General features: G+C 33.1%; 2 protein-coding genes across 2 annotated transcripts; both read left to right on the forward strand.

Moving 5' to 3' along the window:
- The first annotated feature begins 149 nt into the window (after positions 1-149).
- On the forward strand, positions 150-3123 carry creg1 (cellular repressor of E1A-stimulated genes 1). Its single transcript, XM_048198274.1, has 4 exons — positions 150-527; positions 2035-2154; positions 2230-2427; positions 2655-3123. The coding sequence occupies exons 1-4, from the start codon at positions 234-236 to the stop codon at positions 2751-2753; spliced, it is 711 nt and encodes a 236-aa protein (XP_048054231.1). The 5' UTR covers positions 150-233; the 3' UTR covers positions 2754-3123.
- A 3184-nt stretch (positions 3124-6307) lies between these two features.
- On the forward strand, positions 6308-17673 carry cd247 (CD247 molecule). The gene is made up of 8 exons (XM_048198275.1): positions 6308-6927; positions 13099-13199; positions 13602-13646; positions 13718-13783; positions 13864-13896; positions 16390-16443; positions 16532-16555; positions 16654-17673. Exons 1-8 carry the CDS (start codon positions 6870-6872, stop codon positions 16723-16725), a joined length of 453 nt encoding a protein of 150 aa, XP_048054232.1. The 5' UTR covers positions 6308-6869; the 3' UTR covers positions 16726-17673.
- Positions 17674-17749: the final 76 nt, after the last annotated feature.

Raw genomic sequence — 17749 nt, forward strand, 5'->3', positions numbered from 1 at the left:
CATTTGTTGTGGAGCACACTGGTACATGATCAAAAGAATCGTGGTCGGTGTTTGTGATCATATGAATCATTTGTGTTCAGTGTTCACAGTGACTCTGTGGTCAAATGAATCATTTGTGTTCAGTGTTCACAGTGACTCTGTGATCAAATGAATCATTTGCGCTCGCAGTGAGTCAGTGGTCATGTGATTCAGTGTTGTTCTGTGTTTACAGTGACTCTGGTCATTTGAATCATATGTGCTCGCAGCGGTCAGTCATGTTTCTCGCGCTGCTCGCGGTGTTTCTGACGCTCTCTGTCGCGCGTGGCGGCGCTCCGTCGGTTCCGCCGCACGAGGAGGTGGCTCGGATGGCTCGGTTCGTGGTCCATAAGTGTGACTGGGCTTCGATGGCGACGATCTCCACTCACGAGCCGGTGAGAGGACAGCCGTTCTCCAACACCTTCTCCATCAGCGACGGGCTCGCGGGCAACGGAACCGGAACCCCGTACATGTACCTGACTCACATGGAGATCTCGGTGCAGGACCTGCAGGTGCAACACCTCACACTGAGATACAGTTACACCTCACTTACCGTGATTTACTGTGCTAATGTGGTGAAGAACAGTCATAATGACCTGCAGATAAAGTGTCTGAATGAAGACTTGTGAAGCACATTAGTTATTAAAACCAAAACCATAAAAAACATTTTTGCTACTTTATTTCTGTTAAATAAAGTAAACATATTAAACTTTTTATTTCAGCTAGTTGACAAGATGTCTTATTTTCATTTAGTTTAACTTGATGTTCTAAAATAACAAACTAAAAGTGAAAGAAAAATGAATAAATACTATATAGACATATTTAAAATAATAATAATAGTAATCTTAAAAAACAAATACTTGAACTGATATTTTTTGTAATTTTGACATTTTATTAGTTTTTGAAATTTTTTAGCAATTTTCTTGAATGTTTTTTACATTTTTATTAGTATTTTTATTTTTTAGTAATTTTTTGTTGTATGTTTGAACATTTTTATTAGTTTTTGACGTTTTTTAGTAATTTTCTTGTATGTTTTTTACATTTTTATTAGTATTTTGATTTTTTATTAGTAATTTTTTGTTGTGTTTTAACATTTTATTCATTTTTTGAGTTTTTTTGTAATTTTCTTGTATGTTTCGATATTTTTATTAGTTTTTTGAGGGTTTTTTGTAATTTTTTCTTGTATGTTTAAACATTTTTATTAGTTTTTGACGTTTTTTAGTAATTTTCTTGTATGTTTCTATATTTTTATTAGTATTTTGACTTTTTTAGTAATTTTTTGTTGTATGTTTTAACATTTTAAATGTTTTTTGAGGGATTTTTAGTAATTTTGTTGCATATTTTGACATTTCTAGTAGTTTTTTTGAAGTTTTTTTAGTAATTTTCTTGTATGTTTTTTAAATTTTTATTAGTATTTTGACTTTTTTAGTAATTTTTTGTTGTATGTTTTAACATTTTATTAGTTTTTTGAGTTTTTTTGTAATTTTCTTGTATGTTTCGATATTTTTATTAGTTTTTTGAGGGTTTTTTGTAATTTTTTGTTGTATGTTTTAACATTTTAAATGTTTTTTGAGGGATTTTTAGTAATTTTGTTGCATATTTTGACATTTCTATTAGTTTTTTGAGGTTTTTTAGTAATTTTCTTGTACGTTTCGATATTTTTATTAATTTTTTTTTATTAGTTTGAACATTTTTATGAGTTTTTGACGTTTTTGAGGGTTTTTAAAGAAATGTGTTGTATGTTTTCTTTCCTAATGAAGACTGTAATGGAAGCAGATTAGAGAAAGTGAAACACTGGTTTACCTGCAGAGTCTCACATTAAACTGCAGAGGATGATGGGAAATAGTCTTAAAAGTGAATTTGACCTGTGATGTGTAAAGTGACCTTCTCTTGAATCTAAAAACAAACTGCACGGTCATGTGGTGTGGCTTGTGTAAGCGTGAGTCAGCGAGTTTATCAGCTGCAGCATTCAGCAGAACTCATGAAGTGTGTGTGTGTGTGTGTGTGTGTGTTTCTCAGGTCAATCCGCAGGCGTCTCTGTCCGTGTCTCTGGCTCAGACGCACTACTGTAAGAACCACGGCTTCGACCCTCAGAGCCCTCTGTGCGCTCACATCATCCTGTCCGGCTCCGTGCTGCAGGTCAGAGGTCACGCTTCCTGCTCGCTCCGCTCATACTGAGGCCGTTTCCCGTCTGAATCCGTGTGTGTGTTTCAGGTGAACGACAGCGAGGCGTCCGTGGCTAAAGCCGCTCTGTTCGGCAGACACCCGGAGATGATCGACTGGCCCACGGACCACAACTGGTTCTTCGCCAAGTTCAACATCACTCAGGTGTGGGTGCTGGACTACTTCGGCGGAGTGAAGACCGTCACGCCCGAGAGTACTACAGCGCCGCCCCGCACCGGACGCACGCCGGTGAGTCTGTCACCACCTCATGATCAGTGACCGGAGGACGCCTGACCTCACGAGACACAGTCAAACACAGTAAAACACAGTAAAACACAGTGAAACTCAGTGAAACACAGTAAACGATCGGCCTGTAAACACTGACACATTAATAATGTTATATGAGCAGCTGTTATCAGTCACAAACAGACGCTGTGCTGAATGTCATCATGTGACCTCAGTGTGTGTTTCTACAGGAAGTGACACGCGGTGATCTTGATGAACTGGATCAGAAGAGTCTCAGATTGATGAATAACTCTCAGGTCGTGTGTGTGTGTGTGTGTGTGTGTGTGTGAATCTACATGTTTGGAAGCGTTTAGAATAAATGCTCAGAATCATTTTTGCATTTTGCACAAGCTTTTTAACTTTAACAGCAGATCTTCTGTGGAAATGCAGTGGAAATCATGAGATGAGATTCACGTGTCACTCATACATGTTTAATTTGGTGTTTGTCAGCAACCTTTGACCCCTGACCCCTGACCCAAATGTGACTCTCACGAGGTGATTTTTTGCATTTAGGCTCATTTTGCTCATATTTTATAATGGAATTGAATGTAAAAATAAGTCAAACATTATTTACTCAGAGTGATTCTTTTTCAGATGTATATTTGGAATCCGTGTGTGATGTGATAATAGAGTGTGCCGTGAAATAAAGATCTCACAGAGTTTCTGTTTCAGCGTTTCATTACAAACAAAATCATCAAAAACATTTTTCTACTTCATTTTTGTTAATTAAAATCGTTAACTGAAATAAAATATAAACAACTTAAACTTTTTATTTCAGCTAGTTGACAAAATGTCTTATTTTCATTTAGTTCTAAAATAACTAAAACTAACAGTGAAATAACAATTAATAAAAACTGTATAGACATATTTTAAAAATAATAAAAATGTTATAAAACATACAAACAATTACTTGAACTAATTTTTAGTAATTTTGTTGTGTTTTTTTGTAATTTGTATTAGTATTTTGATTGTTTTTTTTTTCATTTTGTTGTATGTTTTGACATTTTATGTTTTTTACTTTAGTAATTTTTTGTTGTATGTTTTAAAATTTTATTAGTTTTTTTAGGGATTTTTAGTAATTTTGTTTGTAGTTTGCCATTTTTATTAGTTTTTTTGTTTTTTGTTGTTGTTGTAATTTTTGTTGTGTTTTTTTACATTTTTTACCAGCTTTTGAGGTGTTTTATTAATTTTGCTGTATGTTTTTAAATTTTTATTCATTTTTGAGTTTCCTAGTAATTTTGTTGTATGTTTTTTGATGTTTTTATTAGTTTTTGAGGATGTTTTTAGTAATTTTGTGTGTAGTTTGCCATTTTTATTAGTTTTGGGGGTTTTTTTGTTGTAATTTTTGCTGTATGTTTTTAAATTTTTATTCATTTTTGAGTTTCCTAGTAATTTTGTTGTATGTTTTTTGATGTTTTTATTAGTTTTTGAGGATGTTTTTAGTAATTTTGTGTGTAGTTTGCCATTTTATTAGTTTTGGGGGGTTTTTTGTTGTAATTTTTGCTGTATGTTTTTAAATTTTTATTCATTTTTGAGTTTCATAGTAATTTTGTTGTATGTTTTTATTAGTTTTTGAGGATGTTTTTAGTAATTTTGTGTGTAGTTTGCCATTTTTATTAGTTTTGGGGGGTTTTTTGTTGTAATTTTTTTTCTGTATGTTTTTAAATTTTTATTCATTTTTGAGTTTCCTAGTAATTTTGTTGTATGTTTTTTGATGTTTTTATTAGTTTTTGAGGATGTTTTTAGTAATTTTGTGTGTAGTTTGCCATTTTATTTATTTTTGGGGGTTTTTTTGTTGTAATTTTTGCTGTATGTTTTTACATTTTTATTCATTTTTGAGTTTCCTAGTAATTTTGTTGTATGTTTTTTGATGTTTTTATTAGTTTTTGAGGATTTTTTTTTAGTAATTTAGTGTGTAGTTTGCCATTTTTATTAGTTTTGGGGGTTTTTTGTTGTAATTTTTGCTGTATGTTTTTAAATTTTTATTCATTTTTGAGTTTCCTAGTAATTTTGTTGAATGTTTTTTGATGTTTTTATTCGTTTTTGAGGATGTTTTAGTAATTTTGTGTTAGTTTGCCATTTTTATTAGTTTTGGGGTTTTTTGTTGTAATTTTTGCTGTATGTTTTTAAATTTTTATTCATTTTTGAGTTTCATAGTAATTTTGTTGTATGTTTTTTGATGTTTTTATTAGTTTTTGAGGATGTTTTTAGTAATTTTGTGTGTAGTTTGCCATTTTTATTAGTTTTGGGGGGTTTTTGTTGTAATTTTTTTCTGTATGTTTTTAAATTTTTATTCATTTTTGAGTTTCCTAGTAATTTTGTTGTATGTTTTTTGATGTTTTTATTAGTTTTTGAGGATGTTTTTAGTAATTTTGTGTGTAGTTTGCCATTTTATTTATTTTTGGGGGTTATTTGTTGTAATTTTTGCTGTATGTTTTTACATTTTATTCATTTTTGAGTTTCCTAGTAATTTTGTTGTATGTTTTTGATGTTTTTATTAGTTTTTGAGGATTTTTTTTTAGTAATTTAGTGTGTAGTTTGCCATTTTTATTAGTTTTGGGGGGTTTTTTGTTGTAATTTTTGCTGTATGTTTTTAAATTTTTATTCATTTTTGAGTTTCCTAGTAATTTTGTTGTATGTTTTTTGATGTTTTTATTAGTTTTGAGGATGTTTTTAGTAATTTTGTGTGTAGTTTGCCATTTTATTTATTTTTGGGGGTTTTTTGTTGTAATTTTTGCTGTATGTTTTTACATTTTTATTCATTTTTGAGGTTCCTAGTAATTTTGTTGTATGTTTTTTGATGTTTTTATTAGTTTTTGAGGATTTTTTTTAGTAATTTAGTGTGTAGTTTGCCATTTTTATTAGTTTTGGGGGGGTTTTTGTTGTAATTTTTTTCTGTATGTTTTTAAATTTTTATTCATTTTTGAGTTTCCTAGTAATTTTGTTGTATGTTTTTTGATGTTTTTATTAGTTTTTGAGGATGTTTTTAGTAATTTTGTGTGTAGTTTGCCATTTTTATTAGTTTTGGGTTTTTTGTTGTAATTTTTGCTGTATGTTTTTAAATTTTTATTCATTTTTGAGTTTCCTAGTAATTTTGTTGAATGTTTTTTGATGTTTTTATTCGTTTTGAGGATGTTTTTAGTAATTTTTGTGTAGTTTGCCATTTTTATTAGTTTTGGGGGTTTTTTGTTGTAATTTTTGCTGTATGTTTTTAAATTTTTATTCATTTTTGAGTTTCATAGTAATTTTGTTGTATGTTTTTATTAGTTTTTGAGGATGTTTTTAGTAATTTTGTGTGTAGTTTGCCATTTTTATTAGTTTTGGGGGTTTTTTGTTGTAATTTTTTCTGTATGTTTTTAAATTTTTATTCATTTTTGAGTTTCCTAGTAATTTTGTTGTATGTTTTTTGATGTTTTTATTAGTTTTTGAGGATGTTTTTAGTAATTTTGTGTGTAGTTTGCCATTTTATTTATTTTTGGGGGTTTTTTTTGTTGTAATTTTTGCTGTATGTTTTTACATTTTTATTCATTTTTGAGTTTCCTAGTAATTTTGTTGTATGTTTTTTGATGTTTTTATTAGTTTTTGAGGATTTTTTTAGTAATTTAGTGTGTAGTTTGCCATTTTTATTAGTTTTGGGGGGGTTTTTGTTGTAATTTTTTTTCTGTATGTTTTTAAATTTTTATTCATTTTTGAGTTTCCTAGTAATTTTGTTGTATGTTTTTTGATGTTTTTATTAGTTTTTGAGGACGTTTTTAGTAATTTTGTGTGTAGTTTGCCATTTTTATTAGTTTTGGGTTTTTTTGTTGTAATTTTTGCTGTATGTTTTTAAATTTTTATTCATTTTTGAGTTTCCTAGTAATTTTGTTGAATGTTTTTGACTTTTTTTTTTGACTATTTTTATTTCAGCTTTAGTTTTAGTTATTTTAGTACATCCAGTCAATCTAAGTTGAATTAAGAAACCTTGCTTTGTCAAGTAGCTGAAATGAAATAAGTTTAAGTTTTTCGAGATTTCATTTTATTTCAGTACTACTTTAACTAAAATTAAAAAAAACCAGAAAATATAAAATAGAAACTCAAAACATGAGGATAACAGAGTGTCGTCAGTCTGTGATCTTCTGGAAACGCTCGTGTTCTGGTCTGGAGTCAGCGCTCTGCTTGTCATCGCTCGTGTCGAGAGTATGTAGGCCGTGTGTGTGTGTGTGTGTGTGTGTGTGTGCTCGTCAGTGTTCATTGGTTGGTGGAAGAGTCTGTATGAACAGGTGGAGCTCGAGGAGCCACTTCCTGTCAGAGAAGAGATCTCGAGCTTCAGAGAAGTCAGTCGACACGACAGCGTCTGCAGCCTCAAACCGGCGGCCGTCACACAGATCCCCAGAGCCCGTCCGTCAGACACCGAGAGAGGGTCAGCGATGGCGTCGAGGGCAGCGTCCGCCGCGATCGTCCTGCTCTCGATGGCACCTGCGTCAGGTAAGAGTCTGTGTTTGTTCAGAGTCGAGGAAGGCCGCCATCTTTCTCCAACACTTCCTCCTGTCAGAAGATTTAAGATCCTCTCAGAGAAATCGGCTGCAGACCCTTCAGCGCTTGACCTTTGGCCTCTCAGACTCTCAGACGTGTCTTATCTGTCGTCCTCTGATCGTCTCTCGATCCGCTCCTCGTGTGCGACTCAAACACGTCAGGCTGATCGAGACAGAATAATGTTTAGATGTGATTAAATGAAACTGAAGGCCAAACGCTGATCATAAAGATTCGGTCATTATCACTGCTGTTCGTTACAGTTCGTTAACATGATCAATACTTACACAGCGTTTATTAATCAATGTTCATCTCAAGATTTACTGATACGTGTGTGTGGATCTAACATGAACGACTGTGTGTGTGTTAATTAACATAAAGATTAATAAAGTGTGGAAAATACATATTGTTCAAAGTTCATTTATAGATGAACTAATGAGAGTTTGCCGTTAAAATGACAAACTACGGCAACATTTTGATTTGAATTATAATGTTTATTATTTGTTTTAGTTTTTTCTCATATATTGATCTGATGAGATGTGAATTTGTCATCAGTGCAAAAACATGTTTTAAAATAGATGTATTTTTAGTAAAATGTAAATTCAATTAATCTTAATTTTCTCAGTATTTACAGAAGAAACTGATATTTCTGTAATTCAGCAAACATCCTGAATTCACAGATTCAGATTCTCCACAGCGCTTCTCTTTGATTTGACTGTATTTCATAATTCATAACCGCTGATAATATTTCAGAGATTATGAAGGCCCGACTGTCTGAAGATTCTGCAGATTTGAGTGTTTCGTAGAAATGCAGAAACATCAGAACAAACTTCTGCTTCTTCAGTTTTTATCTGAGCGCTGAATTAAAACTAAATCATCTGATCATAAGCAGATTTACAACAAACAGATGAATCATATTTAATGCTGAAGTGAATCAGTGAATCTCCGGTGATTCAGCGGAATCGGGATTCACTCTTTCCGCTCGTGAACATCAGTGTTTGTGTTGATAGATCCACTTCCTGAACATCGCTGGCGTTTATTCTTGTTTTTCCACGAACTCAGATGAAAGAAACTCTATAAATACTGCAGCTGCTCAATTCATTTATCTGATGATTTCTGCTCACGAGAGCGTGCGGCTTCATGTGCTTCTGTCAGAGCTTCAGACGTGTTCAAACATTATATATTCTAGCAGAATCATTAGATTATATTCATCAGAGCTCTGAAATCTTCTCATTTCTGCTTCAATATCAGCTCTAGATCGACTCAAACAATCTTCAGCTCTTCTGCAAACAAAAATATGTTCTGAGAACGTTATGAAAACGTTATTTCTGAATGTTCTCAGAACGTTCCAAACATCCAGAGTTTTACTTTTTTTAAAAACATGAATGTTAAAAAAACATCCCATTTCATCATTCTTCAAACGTTACGGGAACGTTGCTTTTGAACGTTCTGAAACAATTAGAAACATTTAAAAATATTCAACTAAAATGTTTCTGAAAAACGTTCCATGAACGAAGTATAAATAATATTTTTTGTGTTAATGCTTTCAGAACATTATTAAAGTCCAGATAACTCTGAACCAATGTTCTGTTAACGTTACTGTTAGAAGGTTAGTTGGTAACGTTGAGAGAACGTTCCCTGTTGTCTGTGCTGAAGTGTTTTTCTTCAGACGCTGCTGATGTTGTGGAAAGAGTCGATCTGTGGGCGAAGCGACTTACTGTCAGACTTTAATAGTGACGACACGCTGGAAAAAACTGTTAGAAAAACATCATTTCAAGGAACACGCTGATAAATTCAATAACTCGCTCATGAAATGCTGAAATTTGCTGAAATGACGCTTCGCTCGACTGTATTCTGTGAACTCAAGTGTGTCACAGCTGACAGATGCTGAAGAAACCCGGTCATCTGCTGCTCCACATTCACATCATTTTATATATATACAGACTTTATTAATGTTTCTCAAAGAGTTTCTTCTGCTCTCCAAAGCTGCGTTTATTTGATCAAAAATACAGTAAAAATAGTGAAATATTATTCCAGTGTAAATCAGCTGTTTTCTATGTGAATATATAGTAAAGTGTAATTTATTCCTGTGATCAAAGCTGAATTTTCAGCATCATTACTCCAGTCTTCAGTGTCACATGATCCTTCAGAAATCATTCTGATATGATGATTTGATGCTCAAGAAACATTTATGATTATTATCAATGTTGAAAACAGTCATATTTCTGTGGAAACCGTCACACATTTAATTCTTCAGGATTCTTTGATGAACAGAAAAGAAACAGCGTTTATTTGAAATAGACTCTTTTGTAACATTATAAATGTTTTATTGCCACTTTTAATGAGTCCTTGATGAATAAAAGTATTAATTTCTTTAAAAATCTTACCCCCAACTTTTTTTAATCAAGACATAATATTCAAGTCATATCTATAAATTAATAATTACATTCTATTTTCTCATTTTTTATGCACATTGTAGTGTTTGAGTATCTGTCGACATGTTAAGAGAAAATCATCAAAGGTTATTTTTATTGAAGATATTTCTTTAAAGTCGATCACTAACTAGTGAACTTCATCACTCGAACCCTGCGCCGTCCGCTCACGCTTCACTTACTCGAAATCTAAAGCTATTTCATTTCTATTGCAGGAATATTACAAAAGAACAGAATTTAACCATTTATTTTAACATTAACAAGCCATTTTTATGACGATCTCACATATTGAGAACAGAAATTATGAAGCTCATATAAAATAAGTGTAAAATAAAGGAGCAGACGTAATATGAGTTTGTCCTTCAGCGTTTTACTGTTTTTACTCTCCACAGACTCCATTAGTTTCTGCTAAAAACATACTTGAGTGAAAATGAAAATATAAAACTTTTATTTATGTAACTTTTATGTGTTTTATTTGAAAATTATACTTGCGTATTAAAAGAGTAGAAGAGATATTCACACTGAATCATTTCTCATGTCAAATTTAATGAATCGCATCATTTTTGTCAGACGGACACAAAAAAAACGGAAAAACTAAAACAAGCGTCCGTCTGGAGTGTGTTTAACACGATCAGAACCGAACGATCAGAGATGCTGTAGAGTTAAACTGAATCTACTGCGTCTGTTCGATAATAATGAAACGACTGTTTTCTCTGCAGATGTTGATGTTGAATTAATTATATCCATCAGCATATCATGCAGTGAACAGATTAAACATTGATTGATTGACAGTAATAATTGTTATTCATTATGTGTTTGGAATCGTTCAGTCACTAAATTAAACCATAAACACTGAATTCAACATTTTATCACCTTCTTTTGAACATCAAACACTGTTTTCAAAAATTATAACATTTAATTAAAAATGTAACAGTGGCCATTAAACATGATTTTCTCTGAAGAAAACATTATTATATTAAATTGAATTCTATTGTCAGTTCTCGACGTTAAAGATGAAGATTGACTCTATAGACGCGTGTGAAATCTCTCAGACGCAGAGACAGAAGTCTGGAAAGAGTTTCTGAACTTGATATTTTTCTCAGCTAAAGAGTCAAACTGACCGCTGGAAACACTGAGTGTGTAAGAAATGCTTTCTTCAAGAGTAACTGCAGTCGTGAGGAGCAGAACGAGCTGAAGAAAGTGTTGAGAATAAACTGACCTTGAGAGAGTCCGTCTCAGATCTTCAGATGACCGACAGCAGAACCGCTCCAGCAGCAGCCGATCAATCTGACCGCAGCAGGTCTGTGGTGTGAGAGAGAGAGGAAACGGATCTGCCACAGATCAGCTCAACACCTGCACACACACACACACACACACACACACACCGCTCTGATGATGATGAACTGAATTCAGATGTTTTCATGACCTTTATGACATTATGATTGTGTTTTAGATCATCTCTGAAGTTTCTGACCTCACGCTCTTCTGATGCATTTACAAATCTTCTCATTCATCCGTTAGACTGAAATATTCTAGTTTAATTGGCATGAATTATATTCATTTTAATATATAACATTTAAAGAAATCATATGAAGTTAATATTAAGTGTTTCTTGTTTTCCAGCACAAATATCTAAACATTCTTAAATCAAGATCATTTACTGGAGAAGAGAAATGACTGAAGATATTAAACCTAGTTTTCTGAAAATGCATCAAAATGAAGTGAGTTTGAGTTTAAAACAAGAACAATTATCTGTGAATGTGGTCAGAATAATCATCTTTCCGTCTGAGTTCAGCGACTCCATCATCAGATATTCTTGTTCTTGTTTCAGCACAAACTCACTTCAGTCACTTTTCTTATATGCAAAACACACACTGAGCAGATTATCGATCATTAAAATGTTGATATATGAAGACCAGTTTTGATCATTATGTTTCGAATGTCATTTTTCGGTTCAGTCGCAGTTTGTGTTCAAGAGAATTCAGTCTGTAATGAGTGTCAATGCAGTGGATTCAGAGGTCAAAGTTCACCTGTTTAACGGCTTCATTTCTTTTTTTTATCTATTTGGTGTTCATTTAGTTCAGTGGATGAACAACATCTGCTTGATTTATGATGATTTTAATAGTTTCATGATTGATTATGATTTAATATTGTGAGAATCAAACCTGCAGCTGAAGGAGTTTCACAGTTTCATCGACTGCCAAACATTTACTCTGATCCCATTTATGAGAAACAAATGATGAAAGTGTGTGTGTGTGTGAGGGAGGGTGTGTGAGTGTGTTCCTCCCACTTTATCTCTCTCTCTCTCACACACACACACACACGTTATTCAGTTAGAGCAGCTGAACAAACCGCTGAACTAGAAACAGCTCGAGTCTGAAACACCACAAACACTTCAGACGAGACGCGTGTGTGTGAATATAATAATGCTGAAAGTGCTCAGAGTTCATAAACTGCATAAAATCATGTTCTTCAAATATCTAAACATTCTTAAATCAAGATAATTTACGGCAGAAGAGAAATGACTGAAGATATGAAGACTTGATTAATGAAAAATGTATTCAAATGAAGTGAGTTTGAGTTTAAAACAAGAACAAATATCTGCCAGTGCAGTCTGAAACATGAACTGAGTTTAGAAGGAAAACGAGATGATTTTTCTGACTCCACGGACAGAAACTCAAACTCATTTCATTTTGATGCATTTTTCTGGAAAACTAATTTTTAATTTTGATTCTGATTTGACCCTTGTTGTTTTCTGGTCATTTTATCTTTGAGAGGATTTTCACGTTCATGTTCTCTCTCTGACCGCTCACAGAATGACCTTTTGCTGTTCATTTTCCAGCATGTTCCGCTTGTGCCGTTCCGGGTCAAAAATAACTAGAAAAAACATCTTCTAACCCTCTGGTGTTCATCACCAAATACTGCATTCAATCTTTTTAACAACGTGTTTTCTTTCGATCAGCGCTGCTTTTGTGTTTCTCTTCGGAACTGATTGTTCGTAGGCCTTAAAGGAACACTCCACTTTTTTTGAAAATAGGCTAATTTTCCAACTCCCCTAGAGTTAAACAGTTGAGTTTTACCATTTTCGAATCCATTCAGCCGAACTCCGGGTCTGGCGGTACCACTTTTAGCATAGCTTAGCATAGTTCATTGAATCTGATTAGACCGTTAGCATCTCGTTCAAAAATGACCAAAGAGTTTCAATATTTTTCCTATTTAAAACTTGACTCTTCTGTAGTTACATCGTGTACTAAGACCGATGGAAAATGAAAAGTTGCAATTGTCTAGGTCGATATGGCTAGGAACTATACTCTCATTCCGGCGTAATGATCAAGGAACTTTGCTGCCGTACTATGGCTGCAGCAGGCGCAATGATATTACGCAACTTTTCATTTTCCGTCAGTCTTAGTACACGATGTAACTACAGAAGAGTCAAGTTTTAAATAGGAAAAATATCGAAACTCTCTGGTCATTTTTGAGCGAGATGCTAACGGTCTAATCAGATTCAATGAACTATGCTAAGCTATGCTAAAAGTGGTACCGCCAGACCCGGAGATCGGCTGAATGGATTCGAAAACGGTAAACTCAACTGTTTAACTCTAGGGGAGTTGGAAAATGAGCCTATTTTTAAAAAAAGTGGAGTGTTCCTTTAAAAATAACCTGAAAATGTAATTTTTTTCTGTGTTTCTCGCAGTGACTGCATCATCAGTGTACGACCCTCAGATCTGTTACGCTCTGGACGGGATTCTGCTGCTGTACGGAGTCATCATCACTGCGTTCTTCGTGCACGAGCGGGTGAGAGTCACACACACACACACACACACAGAACATTCTCAGAACGTTGTCTCAGGGTTACAAACAACGTTCTTCCAGTAACATTAATAGAACGTTTGTTCAATCTGGTCTTTAATAATGTTCTCAAGACGTTACCATAGAAACATTATTTATACATCATTCATGGAACATTTTTTTTTTCTGAAAAGTTTCAGTTGAACGTTTGTTTCTACTCGTTTCAGAACGTTCAGAGAACATTCGAAAGTAACATTCCCATAATGTGTGAAGAATGACACAATAGAATGTTCCCTTAACGTTCAAATAACCAAGAAGAAATAATAATTTCCTAATTTAATGAGAACATTATGTTCTTGCAGTATATTTTTGTTGGTTTCTGTGAATTAATGAAGTTTCCTCTTTCAGTACGTCAAGAAGAGGACTAAAGCGGACGCAGAGTCTCCGTATCAGGTGAGGATCACGTGACACACTGACCGATCAGCTGATCAGACTCTGATATTAATGAGGTTTGATGTTTCCAGGCGATTAACACCGCGGGGAAGGAAGTGTACAGCGCGCCGAACCAGCGCAGCGGTGATGAAGCTCGGGTGAGTGATCAAACCAACATACATCACATGACATGTCACATGATGAAGGGGCCCTGATCATACGTGTGTGTGTTTCACAGGGTCGCAGGAGAGGAGGAGACGACACGTACACGGTAAGATCTTCATCAACAGGAAGGAAGTTTATTAGCAGCACTTAGAGAATAATGAGCTGAAGCGCTTCGACCACAGACACACACACACACACACACACACACACACACACGCGCACACACACGCGCACACACACACGCACACACACACACACACCTGCTGCACTTTCCACCAGTGGCACAAAACCAGCGTCAGACTGAACGTTACAGAGACGCTTCTTCACACGAGACCCTTCAGCCCCGAAACAACATCTGAGACTCCATCAGATAAATCATAATAAAACATAACATAATATAACATATGACATATTATATAACGTAACATTATATAACATAATATAACATATAACATAACATATATAACATTTACTTTGAGTACTTTATTTCGAGCCATAGAAATAAGAGTATTGTACACAGAAAAATGAATATAACATATTATATAACATAATATAACATAACATAACAACATATTATATATCATATAACATATAACAATATAAAATAACATATTATAACATATCATAACATTATATAACATAACATATTATAAAACGTAACGTAACATAACATAATATAACATAACATTATTATATAACGTAACATAATATAATATAATATAACATATAACGTTACATATTATATAACGTAACATAATATAACATATCATAACATAACATTATTATATAACGTAAAATAATATAATATAACATAGCATATAACGTAACATATTATATAACGTAATGTAACATAACATAACAACATATAATATAATATAATATAATGTATCATAACAACATAATATAACAACATATTATATATCATATCACAACATTATATAACAACATATTACATAACGTAACATAACATAACATTATTATATAATGTAACATAATATAATATAACATATCATAACATAACATATTATATAACGTAACATAATAGAACATAACATAACATATTATGGTAACACTTTACTTGAAGGGGTGTGCATAAGACTGACAGGACACGTGTCATGAATATGAAGGAGGTTTTATGAATGTTTATGACAACTGTCATTAAGTGTCATTCGCTCAATTATGTCATTTTTAATGCAAAGATGACATTGTTTGAGATGTCCGAGTTATGACAACTTGACATAAACCAACACATCATAACCTGTCAGTGTCTTTGTCATGACAACTTGACATCATTTAGCTTTATGGGTTAACATTACATTAAACTGTCATGTGGTTGGTTTTGACATGAGGCCATTATAATAGTGTCATGAATATGTATCTTGAGCTCAAGTACAGTGGTACAATTTGAACTTGTCATTAAAATGTCATTAAGTGACAATACTCTGACAAATAATTTTATAACAGCGTCATGACTATTTTTCATTTGATGGTTTTTTTTTTGTTTGTTTGTTTTTTTAAGTTTCCTCCAACAGAAGGTCAGATAATAGACAATTTCAAATTTCGTAAAAAAGATGACACTGTTATAAAATAATGGTAACACTTTATTTTAGGGTCTTTTAACTAGTTGCTTATTACTATTAGCATGCACATTACTAGAATATTGACTATATATTAGTAAATAATAAGCACATATTAATGCCTTATTCTGCATGATCTTATTCTACATTCTTAATCCTACCCAATACCTAAACTTAACAATTAACTATAATAAGCAGTAAATTAAGAGTTTATTGAGGGAAAAGTCATAGTTAATCATTTATATATGTGTTCCCTATACTGAAGTGCTACCAAAATAATGTAATGTAATGTTAACCCATAAAGCTAAGTAGTTTTTTAAGTTTGATAATTAATCTGCTATGTCATGTTTATGACAGGTTATCATGTGTTGGTTTATGTCAAGTTGTCGTAACAAAGACATCTCAAACAATGTCATCTTTGCATTAAAAATGACATAATTGAGCGAATGACACTTAATGACAGTTGTCATAAACATGCATAAAAACCTCCTTCATATTCATGACACGTGTCATGTCTAGATTATGAAGGTGTCACGTCAGTCTTATGCACACCCCTTCAAGTAAAGTGTTACCCATATTATATAACATAATATAACAAAACAACAATATAATATAATACAATACACTAGTCAGTTTATTTTATATTGATGGAGTCTCCAGAAATCACACAACATCATTTTGAAATGTTCCTGTAATTTCACTGTAACAATACTCTGTTTACTGTTAATGTTACTCTGTTTAATTTCACTGTAACAAAAACACTTTAAATACAGTGTAACACAATCAAATAAAACTAAAAGGTTACACTGTATTTTAAGGTGTTTTTGTTACAGTGATATTAAACATTAAGTACTGAGTAACAATAATGAACATTTACATGCACTTACTGTAGTGTTAGGATGAAATTATGCATGTTTTACTGTTATTACTACAGTAACTACATGTAACGAGGACACCGTAAAATAGTGTTACCATTTATTGTGTTTAATCCACATGATGATGATGATGATGGTTTGTTTCAGCCTCTGACTAAGAAGACGGATGAAACGTACCGTGAGATTGAGCCGAAGGGAGACGTGAGTGTTTTATTGTCTGATCTGGTGTTGATTCTTGATTCATGAGTGATTCAGAAAGACTCATTGTGTTGTTGATTCTCGTCCACAGCGCCGGCGTGATCAGGTCTATCAGGTGAGGCGCCTCAGATCTCAGATAAAGTGTGTGATACGGTTTGATCTGTTGTGTGTGTTTCAGCACTGAACACGTGTGTGTGTGTGTGTGTGTTTCAGGGTCTGAGCTCCATGACCAAAGACACGTATGATTCTCTGCACATGCAGCAGATTCACCCGCCGCCCCGTTAGAGTCGCTCGTCTGACCCTCGTCAGGACACAGTCCACTCCACAGTCCCTTCTTTCTTTCCTAAAGGCTCCAGTCATGTGATTATTGTGTTTTTACAGTTTCTCACTTTCATAATGAGCTCAGAGTTCACAGGTCACACACGTCCAGCAGAGAATCGCTTCATTTACTAACATTAGTCAACATGAACTAACAATGAACAACTTCCACAGCATTTATTAATATTAGTGAATGTTCATCTCAGCATTTACTAATACATCATGAAAATAAAAAGTTTATTTGTTCATATTATTTAATGGAGCTGAGCTGACAATCATCTATTGATTCTTTATTGATATTAATAAATGCTTTAAAAAGTGTATTTTTCATTGTTAGTTGATGCATTAACTAGAATTGATAAATGAGTCCTTTAAAAAAATCCCTATAACAGCGTTTGACAGTAAACTGAGTGAAGAACAAACGCTTGAACGAACATCATGTGATTCAGTTGATTCACTCGACACTCATTTGTTCTTCTGGACGAATCTCATTAGTGTAATATCACAATCTTCTTACTAAATGATTTTATTCAGTGATTTCATAAAACAATATTTGGTTTCTCAAAGAATCTTTCAGTGATCCGTTCTTAAAAGAACCACTTTAATCATCTAGAGAACCGGAATGAAAGATTCACAGATGTTAAAGATTCTTCATGGAACATCAACATTCATTTTTAATATTGTTTTCAGTCCTAAAAACACAGTTTCATAGTGTCTTATTTTCTTGTGATTTTGTGGTGAAATATGAGCAGATTTTATGAGATTCACTGAGTTTTAATGATGTTTAGTTTTTCACACACTGTCTTTTAGGAACATAATTTTGCATTTACTCTTAAAAACTGAGAATTTCACTATTTCATTTATTTTTTGTCTGTAATTTTGTCATTAGCTTGTTAATAAAATGATTTTTTTCCATCACACTTGTCAGTAATGATCAGTTTTGAAGCTTGATTTGGCTGACTGTTACTCAGAAGAACAGATCGAACAGAGA

This window comes from Megalobrama amblycephala, linkage group LG7, assembly GCF_018812025.1.
Source record: "Megalobrama amblycephala isolate DHTTF-2021 linkage group LG7, ASM1881202v1, whole genome shotgun sequence".
Taxonomy (NCBI): Eukaryota; Metazoa; Chordata; class Actinopteri; order Cypriniformes; family Xenocyprididae; genus Megalobrama; species Megalobrama amblycephala.